At 42.4% G+C, this 20,879-nt stretch overlaps 1 protein-coding gene across 24 annotated transcripts in view; it reads right to left on the reverse strand.

The window, feature by feature from the left end:
- The window catches only part of dysf (dysferlin, limb girdle muscular dystrophy 2B (autosomal recessive)), a 110,946-nt gene extending 93,006 nt beyond the window's left edge, over positions 1-17,940 (reverse strand). For 13 of the 24 annotated variants that reach the window (XM_077228257.1, XM_077228255.1, XM_077228243.1 and 10 more), the window contains exons 1-4: positions 12,074-12,289; positions 4,203-4,258; positions 3,973-4,064; positions 2,256-2,361 (exon numbers count right to left, since the gene is read on the reverse strand). In XM_077228257.1, coding sequence (XP_077084372.1) covers positions 2,256-2,361; positions 3,973-4,064; positions 4,203-4,258; positions 12,074-12,167 — 348 coding nt within the window. In that variant the 5' untranslated portion in view covers positions 12,168-12,289. Of the gene's footprint in view, positions 1-2,255; positions 2,362-3,972; positions 4,065-4,202; positions 4,259-12,073; positions 12,495-17,755 lie in introns of those variants that run through there. The other 11 variants (XM_077228249.1, XM_077228251.1, XM_077228252.1 and 8 more) reach the window with 4 other exon arrangements.
- Between the last annotated feature and the right edge of the window lie 2,939 nt (positions 17,941-20,879).

Consider the following 20,879-nt stretch of genomic DNA (forward strand, 5'->3'; position numbering starts at 1 on the left):
AACATTATATCGATTCTGACATATAGGGTTTTACTTGGGAGCACAATCACGTTCGGGTAGTAAGAACACGATCCAATGAAGATTGACGAGTGAGATTTGCAAGCCAAGCCAATCCCCCGGACATACGGGTATATAAGCTGGCCGTCAACTCATTAATTTAGTTTTTTGCTTCAGAATCGAGCGCTTGTTTCGACGGGCTCTGCCATTCGCCTTTGTTAAAGAGAGAAGACGTTCTTCTGTTAGAGAACCAAGTGTTTCACCCCACAAAATGCACAGATAAATGCAGGGAAAACATTTATAAAATAAAAAAAATGTAACGAGCATAACACGGGTGACATTGCGTCTTTTTCAAGATGGTATTCCACCCGTGTGTTTCTGGATGCGGTTTTTCTGGCCCCCCCTGACAGTCACGATCGCTGCCTCACATGCCTGGGCCATCAACACGCTAAACCAGTATTTATTGATGGTTCATGTTAAGATCGATACCTCTTGTACCTTGAAAAAGTGGAGTCCCCTCCATTATTCCCTGTTCTGGTTTCTCGGCACCACAGAGAACTTCGTTTAATAAGCAGGCTGATCTGAGAATTGGCCTCCTGCTTGTCAATCTCTGCATCAGAGGGTGGACTTAAGTCCTCTTGGGATGAGGAGTCTTGCTGCCCCCCTTCTGGGAGTATGGTGCAGGTTGAGTCGGACCCAGAGTTTCCATGCTTTCCCGGGCCGCTGCGAGCGTCGGGCTTGAGTGGAACCCTCCACCCTGCCCTGAATGTTGCGGATGGACGATTGGTTTGGCCCCAGGTCTGGCCTCTACGCTCAACCTCGCTGCCCATCTGCATGTGCGTCTGTAGTTCCACTGATGCCAATGGCACGGAGTTTGGGGGCCTGGCTAGTGCTGCCCAACCCATCTCATTTGAACATTCGAATGATCAGACTTGGCTATGCAATTCAGTTCGCCTGGCACCCCCCAGGTTCAGCAGCATCCTGTTTACCTCATTGGCAAACAAAGACCCCCCTATCCCGCGTGCTGAGATTGCGGTCCTGCTGGCGAAGGATGCAATAGAGCAGGTGCCTCCAGCCGAGATGAAGTCCGGGTTTTTACAGCCCGTACTCTTGTACCCAAGAAAGTTGTGGGTCTCTCATAAGCTCCCGTTCACCCCCAAGATTGGTTTGCAGCACGTACCTTCAATGCTTTGATTTTGCCTTGACACAGACCGCTCCTACGATTTGTTTTCAAGGGTCGGGCATACCGGTACAAAGTCCTCCCTTTCAGTGGAGGGTGCCCTTGCCCCGTTAAGGGAAGTGGGCATCCGTATTCTCAACTATCTCGACGATGGGCTCATTCTAGAACACTCTCTAGATCTGTTGTGCGAGAACAGGAATCTGGTGCTCAAGCATCTCAGCAGTTTGGGGCTTAGAGTCAACTGGGAAAATAGCAAGCGCACCCCGCAGGCTATCTCTTTTCTCAGCATAGAGTTGGATTCGGTTAACATGACAGCCATCTCACAAACGAGTGCGCCCAGTCGGTGCTGAGCTGCCTGAACTCATTCAGGGGCAGAACAGCTTTTCCACTGAAACAGTTTCAAAGGCTCCTGGGGCATATGGCATCCGCAGTCACTGTCATGCCACTCGGATTGTTGAGACTGCTTCAGCATGGCTAAGTACCGAGATGAGCATGGGCATTGTTCATTATTTTGTATCATTTAGTATTTGTGTATCATTGCTAAATGTCAAATGGAAAAATTACTTATCAAAGTTCTAAATGAAGATGTAGCTGTTTTGGGAGGGGTGGGAAAGAAAAGTTACATGATGGAGTTGTTTTTGAGATAAGGCCGGCGTCAGGGTGATACCTTATAATGTACTTTCCTGTAATTATTTCCGGTTTCAGCTATTTCAAGAGCACACAGACGCAAAAGAGCCAAGAAAACCAACTCCACCTTTCCCTCTCCTTCGTTCTCTATCACCCAATGTCAAACTACACGCATAAAGAACCACACAATTCCAGGAAGTGGCACTCTGATGTGTAAGAAATAGCCTTGTTGTATTTCTTCAAAATGTCTTAAATTATATGTGGGACAGGGTTGACATGAATTTGAGATTCAAGTGAGGTACAGACTGTGGTAGACATGAAGGTGGGATGTTGCCACCAACAATGAAGGTCCAGGCTTCATGTAGTTCCATTATTCAATGTAAATGTAAATGTAAATGTAAATGTAAATGTGATAGACAATGTAAAATGAAATGTGAAGACAGAAACGCACCCCAGTGCTATTCCTTTTGGTGTCTACTAGGGACACAGTGAAAGTAGCAGCTAGGTTTGGAGAGTTGAGCACATCTCGAAGAGCTACTCGACACTCCCCCAGAAACCTGTTGAGATACACAAAGACTTATTTTAACAACTGACATGTTATTTAAAGATGAGGATTAACAATCTGATGCCAAGAAATAAACACACACACACACTCACAAACACACACACACACACACACACACACACACAGTTACTAAAGCTAGAACAATTGTGACACATGACAAGTCATCTAACCCTGAATGACAGTTTTTTCATTGTCTGGACAGCTTTTCTAAAAAATTGCTGTTCTTCTGTTGCTTTCTGAGGCTCAGATAAGGTTTAAAAGGAAAGAAGACAAACCGCCCTGACTCACTTCCTGTGGGCATTCCGTTCAATCCAATTGGCTTTTCCTTCCTTTTCTTTTCCTCCTCTCCTATTCCTTTATTCCATCATTAAAGTAACAATATTTCACCCAAAATTCTGTTATGCTAATATAGTGTTCATTGACCCTATTTTCATCTCTATTATGCATTTGTGAGTAAGCATTTACTGAGTTTGTATATCATATTCACATGAGATTTTGAGACAAAGCCTATGAACATTTTCCTAGGTCTAACATTTGTTAACATTGAGAGCTAAAAGACAAAACTGAATTTCAGGTCTAATGATGTAATAATATGCTTTAAATTAATCAAAAGTGACAGTAATGTTATAAAAAATGTAGTTCATAAATTTATAAATTAATAAATGTAGTTGTTTTTAACTTTCTATTCATCCAAGGATCCTGAAGAAAAATGTTGCACGGCTTCCACAAAAAAATATTAAGCAGCACAACTGTTTTAAACACTGAAAATGTTTCTTGAGCACACAATCAGTACATTAAAAAGATTTCTGAAATGTGTGACCAATTTTGCGTTGCATTCACATGATGAAACTACATTTTAAAATAAAAAAATAATAAAAAATGAAAAGGTCCTGCACATTATCAGTACTTGCATACAAAATAGCTTTATTAACAATATTTCGGTTCCATGACCTTCATCAGGCATATGAAATAAAATAAATTAAAATAGAAAACCGTTATTTTAAATTTTAATAATATTTCACAAAATTACTGTTTGTTACTGTTATTTTTGCAGCCTTGGCGAGAATAAGTTACATTGCTTAGAAACTTAATTTAAGTGTCAGAGTGGGATTCTGTAGTATCAAAGACTGTATAATGTAATATAGATACTAATGTGATGATATACTGTAGATAATTACTATGATTTTAAAACCTTAGCCACTCATTAGGGTGGCATTCAATACCTTTATAGATGTACAAAGTGGCCTAAAATCAGATTTAGAAAGTCCTATATCAGCCTAATGTCATGGGTATTAGATACAGAAAAAGGCCAGTTGAGAACCACTTCTGGTCACGGTGAGGATATGGGAACGCACAGCATATTGCGTTGTTGTTTACCACATTCCACACTTATTCCACTAGTCATTTAAACAATGGTGCATTCCATAAATTCTACAGCTCTCCCAACTGAATTGTTAAGCAATTGTTTTATGTCGGTAGAGAAGTGGCTTTTGCATATCATTCTGAGACACACTCTTACATTCTCATGAACAGAAAGTAAAAAGATAGAAAATGAGAGAGAGAGAGAGAGAGAGAGAGAGAGAGAGAGAGAGAGAGACCTTACCTATTCCTGCCCATTTTCTCATGGTCCTTGACAACAACATGAAGCTCTGCTGCAGAATCTAAAGGAACTCCCTTCAAGTCCCACTCAAAGCCCTGGAAGAAAGAAAAGGGAATGATGAAAAAGGAACAGAATGACAACTTGGAAAGCATTTATAAAGCTCATTATGGAAACAACAAGTATTAGTGGTTCATTGATATTAGTCAATTAGATGTAAGAATCAATTAACCAACCTCGTTCCAGACAGGACTGACATTATTTTTGATGATTTTGGTCTTCTTTTTTGTTCCTACAAGAACATGAAAAAAGGAAAAGTACAGTTGAACTGTTTATAAGTTTTTCATGAGATATACACTACCGTTTAAAAGTTTCAAAATAAAGATTTGAAAAACTATTTGATCAGTGAAACATCTTTTCAGATAGGACATATGAGGACAGTCTATCTAATATATTTTTTTGCAGTGGCTGGCCTCCAATAAATCTGTGATGAAAATGTTTCAGAGAGAGGAAGATGGACAATGGGTACTAACTTCCACCTGACAAATACAGAGGAAAGATTTCCACTGGAACACAGATTAGGCTTGACATTGAGCCTGAATTGGTGAAGGACAACTAATAGTTGATCTAATGAGCAGACACACATTGTCAATGTGAGACCTCTGGCTACATTAGAGCTAACAGTTGTCACATGCACAAACACGTAGGCTACCAATAGTATGGCATATCAATTGTATCCATATAAATTACCACTGCTCAGTCACGCTATAAAGTGTTTTAGGAAAGAGCTCTGTTTATCTTCCTGTTTTGATCGTAGATGTCAAGAGGTGTGAATAAAGCATAAACAAGTTCCTTTGGTAGATATACACTCAGTTGCATTGTGGGAAAACCCTCTTTGCCTTCCTGAAAAAGATCTAGAACCAGAAGAGGACAACAAAAGATTGAGGAAAAAAGCAACACTGGCATGCTATGACATCCTCGACCAGAATGTGATGGAAACTGGTTGGAATGTTTTTTACCAAATAAAGCCCAAGACTTTGAGGGTCAGATGGTTGCTTATTTCAAAGACACATCCGATACTAGTCAATGGGTGGATACAATCTGAGAAATAGCCAGGAAAACATACCTTTGAGGAGTACGAGTTAAAAACAACTAGACTGAGATGCTGGAGAATCAGGCCCAGTCTAAATACCTTTATTCAGTTAGTGTTAATGTTGTCAAAAGAACCGGTTCTTCGGTACCAAGTCAAAACTTAAATTTAAAAAACTGCAGTACTGTATGTACTGAGTCAATCCAGTACCCGCCTATTGTGACCTATTACCTTAACGACAGGAGTAAACCTGAATCGACACAGAAGGCATAATCCATATACAAACTAATGCACTAATCAATATCACCAGTGTTAATACCAGTTAAACTTTTACCAACTTGTACAATCAGATGTCACTTTTTTGACTGGGTCTGCCTTGATTATGATGCATAATTGTCAGTCACGTGTTTATTTGTACTATATTTCAAGTTTTGGTGTATAATTCCATTGCTCTTTTCTCTTCTCTTTTCAAAATGTATGTGTGATGCGTCAATTTAAAATACCTATTAAGTCAAAAATAATATTTAGACTCAAAATGTATTTAGAAATTTCTAAAATTTAATTTTTTACTAGAGCAAATATAATTGCAGATATCTCTAATTATCATTCTGACTTGTGAAATTATAATCATGAGTCATCAAAATACAATTGTAACTATTTAAAATGTATTTATGGATAGACTATAATTTTATTTGCCAATTCCGCCTGCCATAGTTTGAGCACTCTATTTACAACGTGTTGCGCTGTTGCCAATTACAGACATGTTTGTTGAGCGTATGAACGCAATGGCCAATCATAGGTGTTTTTTAAGGTGCTACAGCATTCCATAATGAAATGACCCTTCACAGTAATGCTTTACAATGAACTCTGTTAGAGAGCTACTTATGGCAATTAATTGTACAAAGTCTCTCTCTCTCTCTCTCTCTCTCTCTCTCTCTCTCTCTCTCTCTCTCTCTCTCTCTCTCTCTCTCTCTCTCTCTTGTGCAGTCTGCATATAATGTTGCTTACTCAGAGCTCAAACTAAGGACTCCGGCAGTTGGACCGGGAGGATGATTTGCTTCTGTGATGTCTATAAATGGAGATGGTATTTGATACCGTGCCTGAGGATAAAAACACTTACTGCAGCTACTTTTATGTCTTCCATACCCTCTCCCTAACATTCACATAGACCGGAAAACATACTATTCACAAACAAATAATTAAGAAGACACAAGATTGTTCTGATTACAATGCAATCAGACCAGTTAGTAAATTGTCAGCAGTCTGAAACTAAAACCTAAAGATGCATATCTATATAATTATTAGAACAAAAGTAAATGGAAAAACAAATAATAAAAGGTGTGACCGTGAAATGTGTTACAACCACAAGCCTAAAGTAGTGACCTACTAATTGTTCAACTCAGAATAAAGGCCAGAACACCTTATTTTCCTTCAATTGTTTGGTGTCATTGTTTATAGAGTGGATAGAGTGACTCAGTATCTGTTTCTGACAGAATGAGGGGAAGCCTTTACATCACATGACAAAGAGGTGGAAAAAGAGATGACCCTCAGTAATGATACAGAGAGTAATTTCTCAAGCTATGGCATAAAGTGCACAGAAAAGGGGGTTTAATGAAACTTTCTAACAAATTTCAAATAAATGTAATGAACAAAAAAATGAATAAAGTAACAAGAGAATGAATGAACAAACAAACAAATGAACAAATCAGTGTTAAAGAAGACAAGCGCCTCGGTTACGTATGTAACCCTCGTTCCCTGAGTAGGGAACGGAGACGTTACGTCGGATGACGGCGAATGGGGGTTTCGCCTAGAAAGCCAATCGTCTTCGTGTATTACAAAACGAGCCAATGGCGATGAAATGCCATGGGTCTGCGGAATTTGCATAGTGTATCTCCGCCCCACCGCGTGGGTATAAAAGGAGGACGCCGGCAACATGCAGGTATCTCTTCACTGAGGAGCCGAGACTGAACTCAGGCGTCTACCCAGCGGTACAACGGAAGTGGCAGGGAGACGTAACGTCTCCGTTCCTTACTCAGGGAACGAGGGTTACATACGTAACCGAGACGTTCCCTTTCGTAGTCACTCCGAGTTACGTCGGATGACGACGAATTGGGGTCCCCGTGTAACCACGCCACCTTCAAAGCTGTCTTCCAGTGCCCTGTGAAAGTCTGATCCCTCTGTCGTGATAATGGCACGGACGAAGAAGTCCTACTTAACACAGGAATACCAAGGTACACTGGGAAGCATATCTCAGAGGAAATATGCCGCAGCATGCCTACTCGTAGGGAGGACTTAAGAACACACATATGGCAGGGGGGCTTCATATGGAAGAACGCTGGAGTGACCAGCCCGAGGGGTGGCAACTTTCAACTCCAGGAGTGGCAAAGTGACTTGCCAAGGGAAAGACACATGCTCAAGGAGGCTTACAGTGGGAATACACATGTGGGGGTTACTCAGGGGAGGAACCATGCACACGGAGGCACCTAGCCGAAGCACAGGCAATAGACACTGGCGCCAGTGTCAACAGTGCTGGAGGACAACCTCTGCTTTGAGAGAGCCTTTCCCTTCAGTCTCTCACCATAACAGACAAGAGCTGGTCTGAGGTCCTGAAACATTGCGTCCTGTCTACGTAGGCACGGAGAACGCGTACTGGACAGAGCAGTACCAAGGCTGGGTCTGCCTCCTCCAGGGGCAGCGCTTGCAGGTTTACCACCTGGTCCCGGAAGGGAGAGGTGGGAACCTTGGGCACATATCCAGGCCGGGGTCTCAGGATCACGTGAGAGTGACCGGGCCCGAATTCCAGGCACGCTTCGTCAACGGAGAATGCGTGCAGGTCCCCTACCCTCTTGATGGAGGCCAGGTCTATCGCTGCAAACCAATCCTGTGGCCGCACGCATTCGAAAATGCGTTTGGCCGTGAGCATCTTGAACGGCAGCCTGTGAAGGGAGTGGTTCAAGACGCGCAGATCCAGGATCGGCCGTAACCCAACGGTCTTGTTGGGGACAATGAAGTACGGGCTGTAAAACCCTGACTTCATCTCGGCTGGAGGGACAGTCTCGATTGCACCCTTAGCCAGCAGGGTAGCAACCTCCGCTCTCATGATAGGGCCATAGCCACCGACCATTGTGAAGCGAACTCCCCCGAAGCGGGGAGGAGACCGTGCGAACTGAATCGCATAGCCGAGCCTGATAGTTCGGGCGACCCAACGGGACAGGCTGGGAAGCTCTAACCAAGCTGCCAGAAACTGAACCAGCGGGGTCATGCGAACCACAGGCGTCCCCCCGGAGGGGCAGCGAAGCGGAGTGACCGGCCCAGGCGAGGGTGGCATAGCGGCCCGGTGCGGGGGCACGGTCATGCTCCGCGTCCTGACAGAGGAGAACAGTGAAGGACCAGCGTTCCACCGGGGTCTGCTCTGCCAGGGTCTGGCCACAGAGTGGGACGAGAGTGGTGAGGTCCGGGGACGGCTCAAACTGTCATCCGCACCCTCTGGGACAGAGGGGGACGAGAGTGGCGAGGCCCGGGGGCGGCGCACACTGCGGTCCGAGAACTCTGTGACCCGGAGGCGTCGCGCACTGGCAACCGGCTCTGTGTGCTCAGTGATAGGTGTATCGGTTCTTTCTTTGACCATAATAGGGTACTGACCACCCGTGGGTGAGCAGCGGGAGAACAAAAGATTCTCCCCCGGCCCTCCGCCGGGGGAAAGAGGGGGCCTGCAACCACCTCCTGGGAAAAAACTGACACCATCACTGAGCAGCCCGTCTCAGGAGCGCCGCTTAGCCTGGCGTTTAGCAGGGCGCGGGGCTGGAGAGGGCTGAGGCGCCTTCCTGCGGCCTCCTCCACGACGCGGCCCGGGTGAAGGCTGCTGCAGGGGCCGTGCGGGAGGGGAGGGAGCCACAGGAGGGCGCCCTCGGCGGCGAGCAGGCTGAGGCGTCTGTACCGACGGCTGGGTGGAGGCAGCAGCAGGCCGTCGGGGCAGAATATGTTTGATCGCCTCAGACTGCTTCTGTAGGGTTGAGAGCTGTTGGGCAAAGTCCTCAACCGCTCCGCCGAAGAGGCCGGCCTGCGATATGGGGACGTCGAGCAGACGAGTTCGCTCGGCGTCCCGCATATCAGCCAGGTTCAGCCAAAGGTGACGCTCCTGGACCACAGGGGTGGCCATCACCTGACCAAGGGAGCGTGAGGCCACTTTCGTCGCTCGGAGAGCGAGGTCAGTGGCGGCACGCAGCTCATCAAAGAGCCCTGGGTCAGTCCCCGCCTCGTGCATATCTCTGAGCAGCTGGGCCTGGTAGACCTGCAAGGTGCTCATCGCATGCAGAGCGGCGGCCGCCTGTCCTGCAGCTCTGTGAGATCTCGCCACGAGGGTGGACGAAAATCTACAGGCCTTGGACGGGTGCTTAGGAGTACCACGAGATGAAGCACTCTGAGGACACAGTTGCATGGCAACAGAGCGTTCAACCGGGGGAATCCCAGTGTAACCATGGGCGACCGCCCCATCGAGGGGGGGAAAGGCGGAGAAAGCTGACGAACGTACACGGGAGGTCAAAGGAGCCTTCCATGACTTCGCCAGCTCCTCATGCACTTCCGGGAAGAATGGTATTGGGGTTGGCTGTGGCCGTGAGGCGGCAGCCGCACCCAAAAACCAATCATCCAACCGAGAGCGCTCAGGGCAGGGCGGAGGGGTCCTCTCAAGCCCGATGCTCGCGACGGCCCGGGAGAGCATGGCCGTCATCTCGGGATCTGATACGGACAACGCTGGAACTCCAGAAGGAGGCAACGCAGCCGCATCGTCACTTCCCGATGACTCGTGCCCGCCTTGTGATGCCGCGATCGACATCGAGTCCTCCTCTGGAGCGCCGAATGAAATACGTGGGGCATCAGTAGATGAACCCGGTAAATTCACCACAGCACCGCGGGTTGCAACACTGAAGAGGGGGGTGTGGTCCGAGGACGCATCGTCGGATTGTTACACACCGTCACTGTCAAGTCACCCTGTCCACCAGCCGAAGTACCACCTCTCGTGGAGTGTGTAGATCGGGGTGTGGATGAGGAGACTCTCTCTCGAATTAGATCATTGAGTCTCGACCTTAGTGTTGCAATGGCCATGTTCCCACAGAAGGAACATGAGTCATCCACAAGCGCTGCTTTAGCGTGCTCAAAGCCCAGACACGCAAAGCAGCGATTATGCCCATCAAAGGAAGACAGGAATCGACCGCACCCAGAAGAACACGGGCGAGACATCTTTAAAAAGACGTGCCACGTGCACTCTTTTAGGGAGGAAAACTCAGCGATGCTGAGGCGACCAGGGAGAACACACAGACTGGCAGATCACTGCTCAGATCACAGGCAATGTGAAACTCGCTGGGTACCGCCGTCACACCAACACCGGAGAGTTCGCTCGTCTCGAAGAGAAGATGATGTCACTGAAACTCAGGATTTGGCTTGTGGAGTGAAGAGAAACTCTTGACTCCGAAGTGAAAACATACCTGCATGTTGCCGGCGTCCTCCTTTTATACCCATGCGGTGGGGCGGAGATACGCTATGCAAATTCCGCAGACCCATGGCATTTCATCGCCATTGGCTCGTTTTGTAATACACGAAGATGATTGGCTTTCTAGGCGAAACCCCCATTCGTCGTCATCCGACGTAACTCGGCGTGACTACGAAAGGGAACTCATTTCATCAAAATGAACAAATATCTTAAGGGTTTGGAATGACATGAGGCTGAGTAATTAATGGCAGATTTTTTGTGTTAACTAGAACAAAAGTATTAAAAATATTTTTTGTTAATTAAAAATTAGGTTTACATAAAATAAAAATGTAAATATTAGATGAAAAACTTAAATGACAAACAATAAATATAACAACAAATTTGCTAAAACAAACTAAAATTTAAATAAAAAATATGAATGAGCACTATAATAATATATAAATAATGCTAAAATAACACTGTAACGAATGAATGAATGAATGAATGAATGAATATATAGTCAGATATAACCAAATTAATGCTCCAACTATACAGTTCTCTTTGTAAAAAACAAAAGGATATATCGGTCACAAGTATATCCAAATGAAAGCCAGAAAATCTGTTTTCCTTGATATTGACGAAAACTGTTTCCGAAGATAATGATCACCAATGATCTGCTAAATAACACAGGAACTGCATTGTTTCTCTGAGCATCCTGCAACAGCATATCAGAAAATAAATAAATGAAGTCATACTCAAAACAAAACCTCAACTTTATTAACTTAATATTTCTTAACTTAATTATACTCATATGATTTTGTTGTTTCGTAATAATTGAGAATCAAATGGGATCACAATATAAGAAAGAAAGGATTTTGTTGCTAAATGGCAACTCGAAATACAAAAACACTTCAAGCTCATCAATCCCACGCACTCACGAACGCATGCATGTTCCTGTACATCCCTGTGCTGGAACAGGAAGTATGGAACAATGAGAGGAACTGCCACTCAAGGTAGTTTGTAAGGTTTGTAAGGTAGTCTAAAACCAGTGCCCGTCACATTCATTCATTCATTCATCACAAGAACTTATAAAATTATTAACAGAGCTCAGATCTATCCAGAAATCTTTAAGAATATCTAGCATTTTCCAGTGATATAATAGCATCACTCTGCTATGGACAGTAATGATCTATTGATCTATCTAGAGTAGAGTTATCAAAACATTTGTCATATATTTGTCAGAGATCTGCTATCTCTTCTTTTCAACAAATGTCAGAATGACCTGCAAAAAGGTCCTTCTAACTCTAACATGAAATTATTTAATCATTTATTGTGTAAAATAGTATATTTTTAGTAAAGGGGAACACTACCAAAGTTCTGCTCACATGTTTCTTTTCCAGTTTGAATTTACAATTCCTGATAATTTTACATAATCATCTACAATTAGCATCCACCAACCCAAAAGAGTCTCAAAGACCGAAATCTGAAGATGTTACTTTTTCCATGCACTCAAAAAGCCTGTCAATCATATTTTTGGTGTCAATTCTTACCTCTGAATGTGATGCTAGCAAGTGGGTCGCTATGCCTCTCCCCCTTTTCTACATTTCTCAGGTTGGTCGCCCTCTGTAGCAAACACCTCAACATGCTGCCTTGATACCCAAACTCTCCAACAAGAAACAGGCCAAACTTGCATCAGACCACAGAAGAGGGACAGATCCCGGCAGGACCCCTGCAGAGGTTTCTCTGAAGATAAACGCTTCGTGTGATCTTTAGGTCCAAAGTTGAAGATGAGCGTGATGTCCCGAATGGAATGTATCAGAGGTTGTAAAAGCCCACCACTATCCTGAGAAAATCAATTTCTGCCTGCGTCTTTGATAAGGCGTCTGAATTGATAAATGAGTTTCACAATCTTCCCTTACAAGCACTTCTTACGTGTGTACACAGAGATTGTCATGTAGGAACTTAGCGTACTCTGGACCACACTTTCCTCTCCAGTGACCCTGCCCATAACTCAAGAGGAAATTTAAACATTTCCTGCAGCTTGTACTTCTCTCTCCTTATCTACATTTTCTCTCTTACTATATTACTTTTACTTGTATAGAAACCTTAAAGAATATAAAATCTTAATAAAATGCAGTGAACAACATCTTGTAATAATTAGTGTAAGCAAAGGTATTTGCGGATTTAACGTTACCTGTAGAGCCTACATCAATATACTAAAATCCACTCATTTAGGCACTTGCACACATCAGTTTATCATAGAGAGTTATTATATTATGTCAGTCTGTTATATTTCAAGAGTTTCTATGGTCTCTGTGTAGGCTTGATACTGGTTAGCTGACATTTTCAGTCGAGGAGCACCACCTACTGCCGTGACTCAGTCAGACTGAACTGCCATGACTCAGTTACTGAAGCCTGAATCCTTATCACCCTGAATCTTAGAGCTTTTTTTGTTTTTATGTTAAAATACTTTCAACGATTCTATTATGTAAACTAGAAGTTGATTTAGCTGAAAAAAATAACACTTTGGCTCTAAATATAGCGCCTCTTAACCAGCCTGACATAGCAAAAGTTGCTCAGTCAATTGCTTGAGTCTGGGTAGTGACTCTCCATTTGACCGACCAATCGCAGATGGAGGGAATGTTCACGAAAGTGAGGTCTTATTTTTGCAAAACATTTTGGTCATACTAGTCTACACACTTTACCATTTAGCTTACATAAACCATCCACAAAAATGGATTGAGATGCTATGCTAAATTTACACAGCAGAGGTTGCACTTCTAAAGTAGGATTTAAATCATTCCACAGACTTTTTAATACTGCTCAGAGGTGGCATAAATGCATTTACACCGCAAAAACTGTTTACTCTCATAAGAGATGGGTCAGAGAAAGCATAATTTAGTCTGACATTGCAACTTTACACTGAATTTTGGCAGGCATAGACCAGCCTTAACTTGGCTGTGTATAGATATATGAATGAATTACAGGAGATTTAGTCAAAACATGGGTCATTAGTATCTAGATTTCTGTATTTGAATTGATAGATCTTCCAAAACCTCAGCAATAAAAGACGCAGTAACAAAACAGCATGGATCAAATCAGCAAAATGAACACACTCTCATTATAGTTTAAGTTATTCTAAAACACACCACTGAATGGATGTAATGGAAGGTAATGCTTTATAGTATTGATCTAATATGGTGGTTTACAGCACTTTAACATAGCCATCTCTGATTGTGCCTGCATGCTGGTATATGATTGCCTCATGACTACAACAAAGACAAGCCTTCTATTGAGCAAACAAGCTGCATTCCTCAAGAAACACACAGGGTATAACCCCTACTTTTGTCTGTGAGGGGGGGGGGGGGGGGGGTAAACAACATTTGGTGCTCAAGAAACATTCTTATGATTATCAATGTCGAAAACAGCTGTATTTTTGAGGAAACAATATTCATTTTTTTCATTACCATCTTTACTGTCACTTGTGATCAATTTAATACATGCTTGCTGAATAAAAGTATTGATATCTATTTTAAAAAATCTTAATAAAAGTATTGATATCTGTTTTAAAAAGTCTTACTGACTTTTGAATGGTAGTGTGTGTTTGTGTGTATATATATATAGGCTATATACAGGTCCTTCTAAAAAAATTAGCATATTGTGATAAAGTTCATTATTTTACATAATGTAATGATACAAATTAAACTTTGATATATTTTAGATTCATTGCACACCAACAGAAATATTTCAGGTCTTTTATTGTTTTAATACTTATGATTTTGGCATACAAATCGTGAAAACCCAAAATTCCTTTCTCAAAAAATTAGCATATCATGAAAAGGGTCTCTAAACGAGCTATTAACCTAATCATCTGAAACATCTAATTAACTCTAAACACCTGCAAAAGATTCCTGAGGCTTTTAAAACTCCCAGCCTGTTTCATTACTCAAAACCGAAATCATGGGTAAGACTGCCGACCTGACCGCTGTCCAGAAGGCCATCATTGACACCTTCAAGCATGAGGGTAAGACACAGAAAGAAATTTCTGAACAAATAGGCTGTTCCCAGAGTGCTGTATCAAGGCACCTCAGTGGGAAGTCTGTGGGAAGGAAAAAGTGTGGCAGAAAACGCTGCACAACGAGAAGAGGTGACCGGACCCTGAGGAAGATTGTGGAGAAGGACTGATTCCAGACCTTGGGGGACCTGCGGAAGCAGTGGACTGAGTCTGGAGTAGAAACATCCAGAGTCACCGTGCACAGGCGTGTGCAGGAAATGGGCTCCAGGTGCCGCATTCCCCAGGTCAAGCCACTTTTGAACCAGAAACAGCGGCAGAAGCGCCTGACCTGGGCTACAGAGAAGCAGCACTGGACTTCAGGCATTTTGGCATTTCCTTCTCCCCAGTCTTCCTCCAGACTCTGGCACCTTAATTACCGAATGACATGCAAAATTTGCTTTCATCCGAAAAAAGTACTTTGGACCACTGAGCTCCAGTCCAGTGCTGCTTCTCTGTAGCCCAGGTCGAGCTCTTCTGCCGCTGTTTCTGGTTCAAAAGTGGCTTGACCTGGGGAATGCGGCACCTGTAGCCCATTTCCTGCACACGCCTACTCCAGACTCAGTCCACTGCTTACGCAGGTCCCCCAAGGTCTGGAATCGGTCCTTCTCCACAATCTTCCTCAGGTTCCGGTCACCTCTTCTCGTTGTGCAGCGTTTTTTGCCACACTTTTTCCTTCCCACAGACTTCCCACTGAGGTGCCTTGATACAGCACTCTGGGAACAGCCTATTTGTTCAGAAATTTCTTTCTTTGTCTTACCCTCTTGCTTGAGGGTGTCAATGATGGCCTTCTGGACAGCAGTCAGGTCGGCAGTCTTACCCATGATTGCGGTTTGGAGTAATGAAATAGGCTGGGAGTTTTTAAAAGCCTCAGGAATCTTTTGCAGGTGTTTAGAGTTAATTAGTTGATTCAGATGATTAGGTTAATAGCTTGATTAGAGACCCTTTTCATAATATGCTAATTTTTTGAGATAGGAATTTTGGGTTTTCATGAGCTGTATGCCAAAATCATAAGTATTAAAACAATAAAAGACCTGAAATATTTCAGTTGGTGTGCAATGAATCTAAAATATATGAAAGTTTAATTTGTATCATTACATTATGGAAAATAATTAACTTTATCACAATATGCTAATTTTTTGAGAAGGACCTGTATATATATATATAGGCTACATATGATATTATATATATATATATATATACACTCACTGAACAACTTTAGTTTTTGCCCTCCATTTTTCATGAGGTGAACTCAAAGATCTAAGACTTTTCTATATACACAAAAGGCCTGTTTCTCTTAAGTATTGTTCACAAGTCTGTCTGAATCTGTATAAGTGAGCACTTCTCTTTTGCCGAGATAATCCATCCACCTCACAGATGTGGCATATCAAGATGCTGATTAGACAGTATGATTATTGCACAGCTGTGCCTTAGACTGGCCACAATAAAAGGCCACTCTAAAATGTGCAGTTTTATCACACAGCACAATGCCAAAGATGTCGCAAGTTTCGAGCGAGCATGCAATTGGCATGCTGACTGCAGGGATGTCCACCAGAGCTGTTGCCCGTGAATTGAATGTTTATTTCTCTACCATAAGCCTTCTCCAAAGGCGTTTCAGAGAATTTGGCAGTACATCCAACCGGCCTCATAAATGCAGACCACGTGTAACCACACCAGCCCAGGACCTCCACATCCATCATCTTCACCTACAAGATCGTCTGAGACCAGCCACCCGGACAGCCGCTGCAACAATCGGTTTGCATAACCAAAGAATTTCTGCACAAACTGTCTCAGGGAAGCTCATCTGCATAGTCGTCGTCCTCATCGGGGTCTCAACCTGACAGCAGTTTGTCATCGTAACCGACTTGAATGGGCAAATGCTCACATTCGATGGCGTCGAGCACTTTGGGGAGGTGTTCTCTTCACGGGTGAATCACGGTTTTCACTGTACAGGGCAGATGGCAGACAGTGTGTATGGTCGTGTGGGTGAGCGGTTTGCTGATGTCAACATTGTGGATCGAGTGGCCCATGGTGGAAGTGGCCAGCATACTCACCGGACCATATAACATTTACATTTTAGCTGACACTTTTATCCAAAGCGACTTACAATTGCTATATTTCAGAGGTCGCACGCCTCTGGAGCAACTAGGGGTTAAGTGTCTTGCTCAGGGACACATTGGTGTCTCACAGTGGATTCGAACCCGGGTCTCTCACACCAAAGGCATGTGTCTTATCCACTGCGCCATCACCACCCGGACATGTTACCCATTGAGCATGTTTGGGATGCTCTGGATCGGCATATACGACAGCGTGTTCCAGGTCCTGCTATTATCAAGCAACTTCGCACAGTTATTGAAGAGGAATGGACCAACATTCCACTGGCCACAATCAACAACCTGATCAACGCTATGTGAAGGAGATGTGTTGCACTGCGTGAGGCAAATGGTGGTCACAACAGATACTGACTGGTTTTCGTTTTATGCTGTCTAATCAGCATCTTGATATGCCACACCTGTGAGGTGGATGGATTATCTCAGCAAAGGAGAAGTGCTCACTAACACAGATTTAGACAGATTTGTGATCAATATTTGAGAGAAATAGGCCTTTTGTGTACATAGAAATACATAGTCTTAGATCTTTGAGTTCAGCTCATGAACAATTGGGGCAAAAACAAAAGTGTTGCGTTTATAATTTTGTTCAGTGTATATATAATATTTTTGTCTTAATATTAAATGGTATCATCTAAATATGTTTACAAAAAAAAAGAGAAAGAAATCAAAGAAACCAACCAACTGAACACCTGGCTGACACAAGAGGAGACTCTTTGGCCAGTCTCATGAATTATAACGTAAAGCAAACAGGAGCCCCACATTGAACCAAACTCTGATGACATAGCATCTCTTAGAAACACAGAGCAGCTCTGCAGCAGTCATTCAGACACACATATTCCAAGTGCAACAGGACACCCATAAACATACACGAGGGACAGAGTGAGAGAGACTGCAACTGCTTTTCCAATAATAGCCCGCTTGATGGAATGTCGAACGTAGGAAGACTGACAACAAAGCAGTGAAAGAGAATGATTGTGATTGTGCAAAAAAAGAAAGTGCCAGTCTAAGCAAACTCCCTACAACATATTTGATATAAAACCCTTCCTCATTTACCCTGGTTTGGCTCCTACCTTCATAAGTGACGGTGCAGTAGGCATCGCTAATGTCCTCATCATGCGTCAGCACATTCTCTGCGCACAGGATAAACACACGCAGCATGGGTGGACAGTAGTTACAGCAGGATCCGCTACAAATAACACTTGTGAGTCACAGTACAGAGCACTGTGGTCCCGAACAGAGATGGACCACTGGGAGTGTGTCAGGATCCTAAATAAGTCCCCAAAGAATCAATTTCACTCCAAGACTAGAAAATGAAAATAGATGAAGAGAGTAGAGAGAGATAGAAGGAAAGAAAAGCTCTGCTACAAACTATGCATAGGACAGCAGTCTGATGGGACTGTAGCTGGTGTAGTTGCTGCCCCTCTTCCTGGCAGCTTGCACACACTCACACAAACTGGCTCTAATGCCCCCGAGTCTGACTCATACACACTCTGTCCTTTCAATCACAGACTGCAGCTCCTCTTAAAGGCACAGGATGCTTTTGGTCAGCACCTGTTAAAGCAACTGTGACTCAAAAGTTTTGGGAAGTTCACTTCTTCTGCTGTCTATGTTTCAAGTAAACATTTAGAAAACAACGGAGATCTCATTATAAATAGATTTTAACATTAATAACAATGCCATTAGGCCAATGAATTATTGTTCACTATACAAAATATTTATAAGGTTGCATACTTAAAATTTAAGTCATGCAAGCAAAAATTATTTGACAGTGCCAATGGCCAAAAACATCCACCCAAAAGTTTTCCATTTTCCTGACACTATTAAGAATGTGTGATTCCAATTTAAATTATTGAGTTTCTAGTATATTAAAATTTCTTACAAACACGAAGCCATCCATTCTCCAAACCGCTTGTCCTCTGTTGGGCCATTCCATGGGAAACATTAAGACATTATTTCTAAGACAAAGCTACATTAGTGTAGAAACTCAATCTTAAAGTTATTTAGCATTCATTTTTATTATTTTAAAAGCATTAAATAGCGCTGTTCAATGTCCCATAGAATACCTGGGTTTATGGCTATGTACTGTACACTGTAAGAGAAATATTATTGTTATGTGTATGTTATGTGTATTCGATCAATGCCACTGCTTATACATGATCAATTTTGTTAATCTTACATGAGTTACATAGATTTTCTTACGTAACTTTTAAATCATGAAAATACATAATGTATTTTTTATACGTGTGTGTAAAACAGTATTTTTATTGTATTGAAAACAGATTTTCTACCTTTATAGTTTATTAAGATGCGCTTCTGATAGAGGGATTAGGGAAGGAGGACAAAAGTAATGGTTACAAAAAAAAGTGTTAACTGTTTAAGAAAGTAAGGGGACGAACTGAAGGTTAATAGTCGCTGCCCATCGGAGTTTATGGCATACATGTAGGGGTTAGATTTGACTGATAAATATGGAGATGTTGTAAGTAATCTGAGGCCTTACATTTAAATACTTATCAGTTCAAATCTAACCCTTACATGTACAGTATGCCATAACCCCTGTTGGTCAGTGATATGCTTGAAACCTTCAGTTCAACTACTGAGCAAAGGCCCCCTCAATTCCATCACACTCTTGGTAGAAGACTCAGATATATTGTCCTTTTTATCTCTTTTCTCTTTTTCTCACTCTGATGTTATAAGTTTGACCTACAAATTCTGTGAGAAGCAACTTGGGAATTATAACTCTTTCTGCAGTCAAGGTCAATAGGCCTGGGGAGAGTCTAGGGAAGCAGATAAAATGTTTCCAAATAAAAATGTATTTACGTATGTCAGGTGGGCATATTATGCAATGTTGAGGAAGACCAACGTGGATGAAGATGAACTGGAAAGTGTACATCTATCATAAAAGGAAGTTGTAGGCCTTATGATAATCTGTTCATTTGTTTATTAAATCATTTTTGAAAGTCTTTGTTCAATGATAAATTAATATGTAAGATTTTACTGAATAAATACTCTGTTTTACATAGAGCTCATTTTTCAAGCTCTCTGAGACATGTTTGAGTTGTGAGAGAGACTACCCTGGATAGCAGATTCAGACAAATACATTTTATTTGTAAACCATAACAACGTTCTGGGATAATGTGTGTTCAGTATCCGCTCTTTTTGACCCAAGAAATATTGCAGTGAATTTTAACTAAACCACCGTCAACAGAGGCATTGTGTTTTGTATTGGAAGGCTGCTTTGTAGAGCGCTTTCTTAAAGTCGGCATAATAGTGAGGTGTGATAGTGTTCTCTTCCCTATTGTGACGTACTGTATAAAATGTAGGGCAGGACTTAATTTTGTTTATTGGGAATTGATTGGATTGTTAGTTTGTTATGGTTTGCTATTGCTGTGATGTCATATGAGTGACAGGTTGTCCTGACCTCACACCATCATCAGAAGAGAAGAGATGATGAGAAGATGGATTCTGATTTTGATTAAAGTTTACAGACACATGAATTAAAAAAAATAATGATGTGCATCGATAAACCATTTATAATAAATACTCCAATACTCAAAATAAGAATTGTCAATTTTGATTTCATGGTGACTTTTAAATGTTTCCACATCCTCTTATTATAAGCATTTTGGCCTTATTTGTTTTTGGCTTATAAAACGATCAAGTTGGTTCCAAGTAGGCAGGTGCGGGTTGGGATATTTTAGTCTTGTTATTATGACAAAGCATTTGGATTTATTTCAATTTATCATGGCCTTGCTCTTGTTCGCGGTTTTGTCTAGCAAGATCTAGCAATACAAATGAATGAGTCCTTTTTCCCTCTTTCCCTGTGTTTTTATTGCAGCGTACCACATACAGAAAAGAGAAACGATCTCTGCACGTTTAAATACGTAATTAACAAGTAATAATTTTTAAAATGCGGTTGTAACTATCAGAATGATTCGTGAGTTAATTTGGTTCCCTTTCAAGGGAACTCGAGCTGCGTTTGAGACGCGGTGGGAATGCTCTGCGTGATACGTCGTGAAGCACGTGTAAAATCAGTCTAATGGAAGCCCGCTACGACATAGGTGACGTCATTGACCAGGAAACTATAAAGCACCCTTGAAATCAGACCGCGACAGCTTCTGCACCTTCAGCAAGTGCTCTCTGTATATCTGTCCTTGTCTATTTATTGTTGTCTGTCAAGCCCCTTATATATATATA

The sequence above is a fragment of the Siphateles boraxobius genome, unplaced genomic scaffold (assembly GCF_051911475.1).
Source record: "Siphateles boraxobius isolate OS27281-9 unplaced genomic scaffold, OSU_SipBor_1 130, whole genome shotgun sequence".
Taxonomy (NCBI): domain Eukaryota; kingdom Metazoa; phylum Chordata; class Actinopteri; order Cypriniformes; family Leuciscidae; genus Siphateles; species Siphateles boraxobius.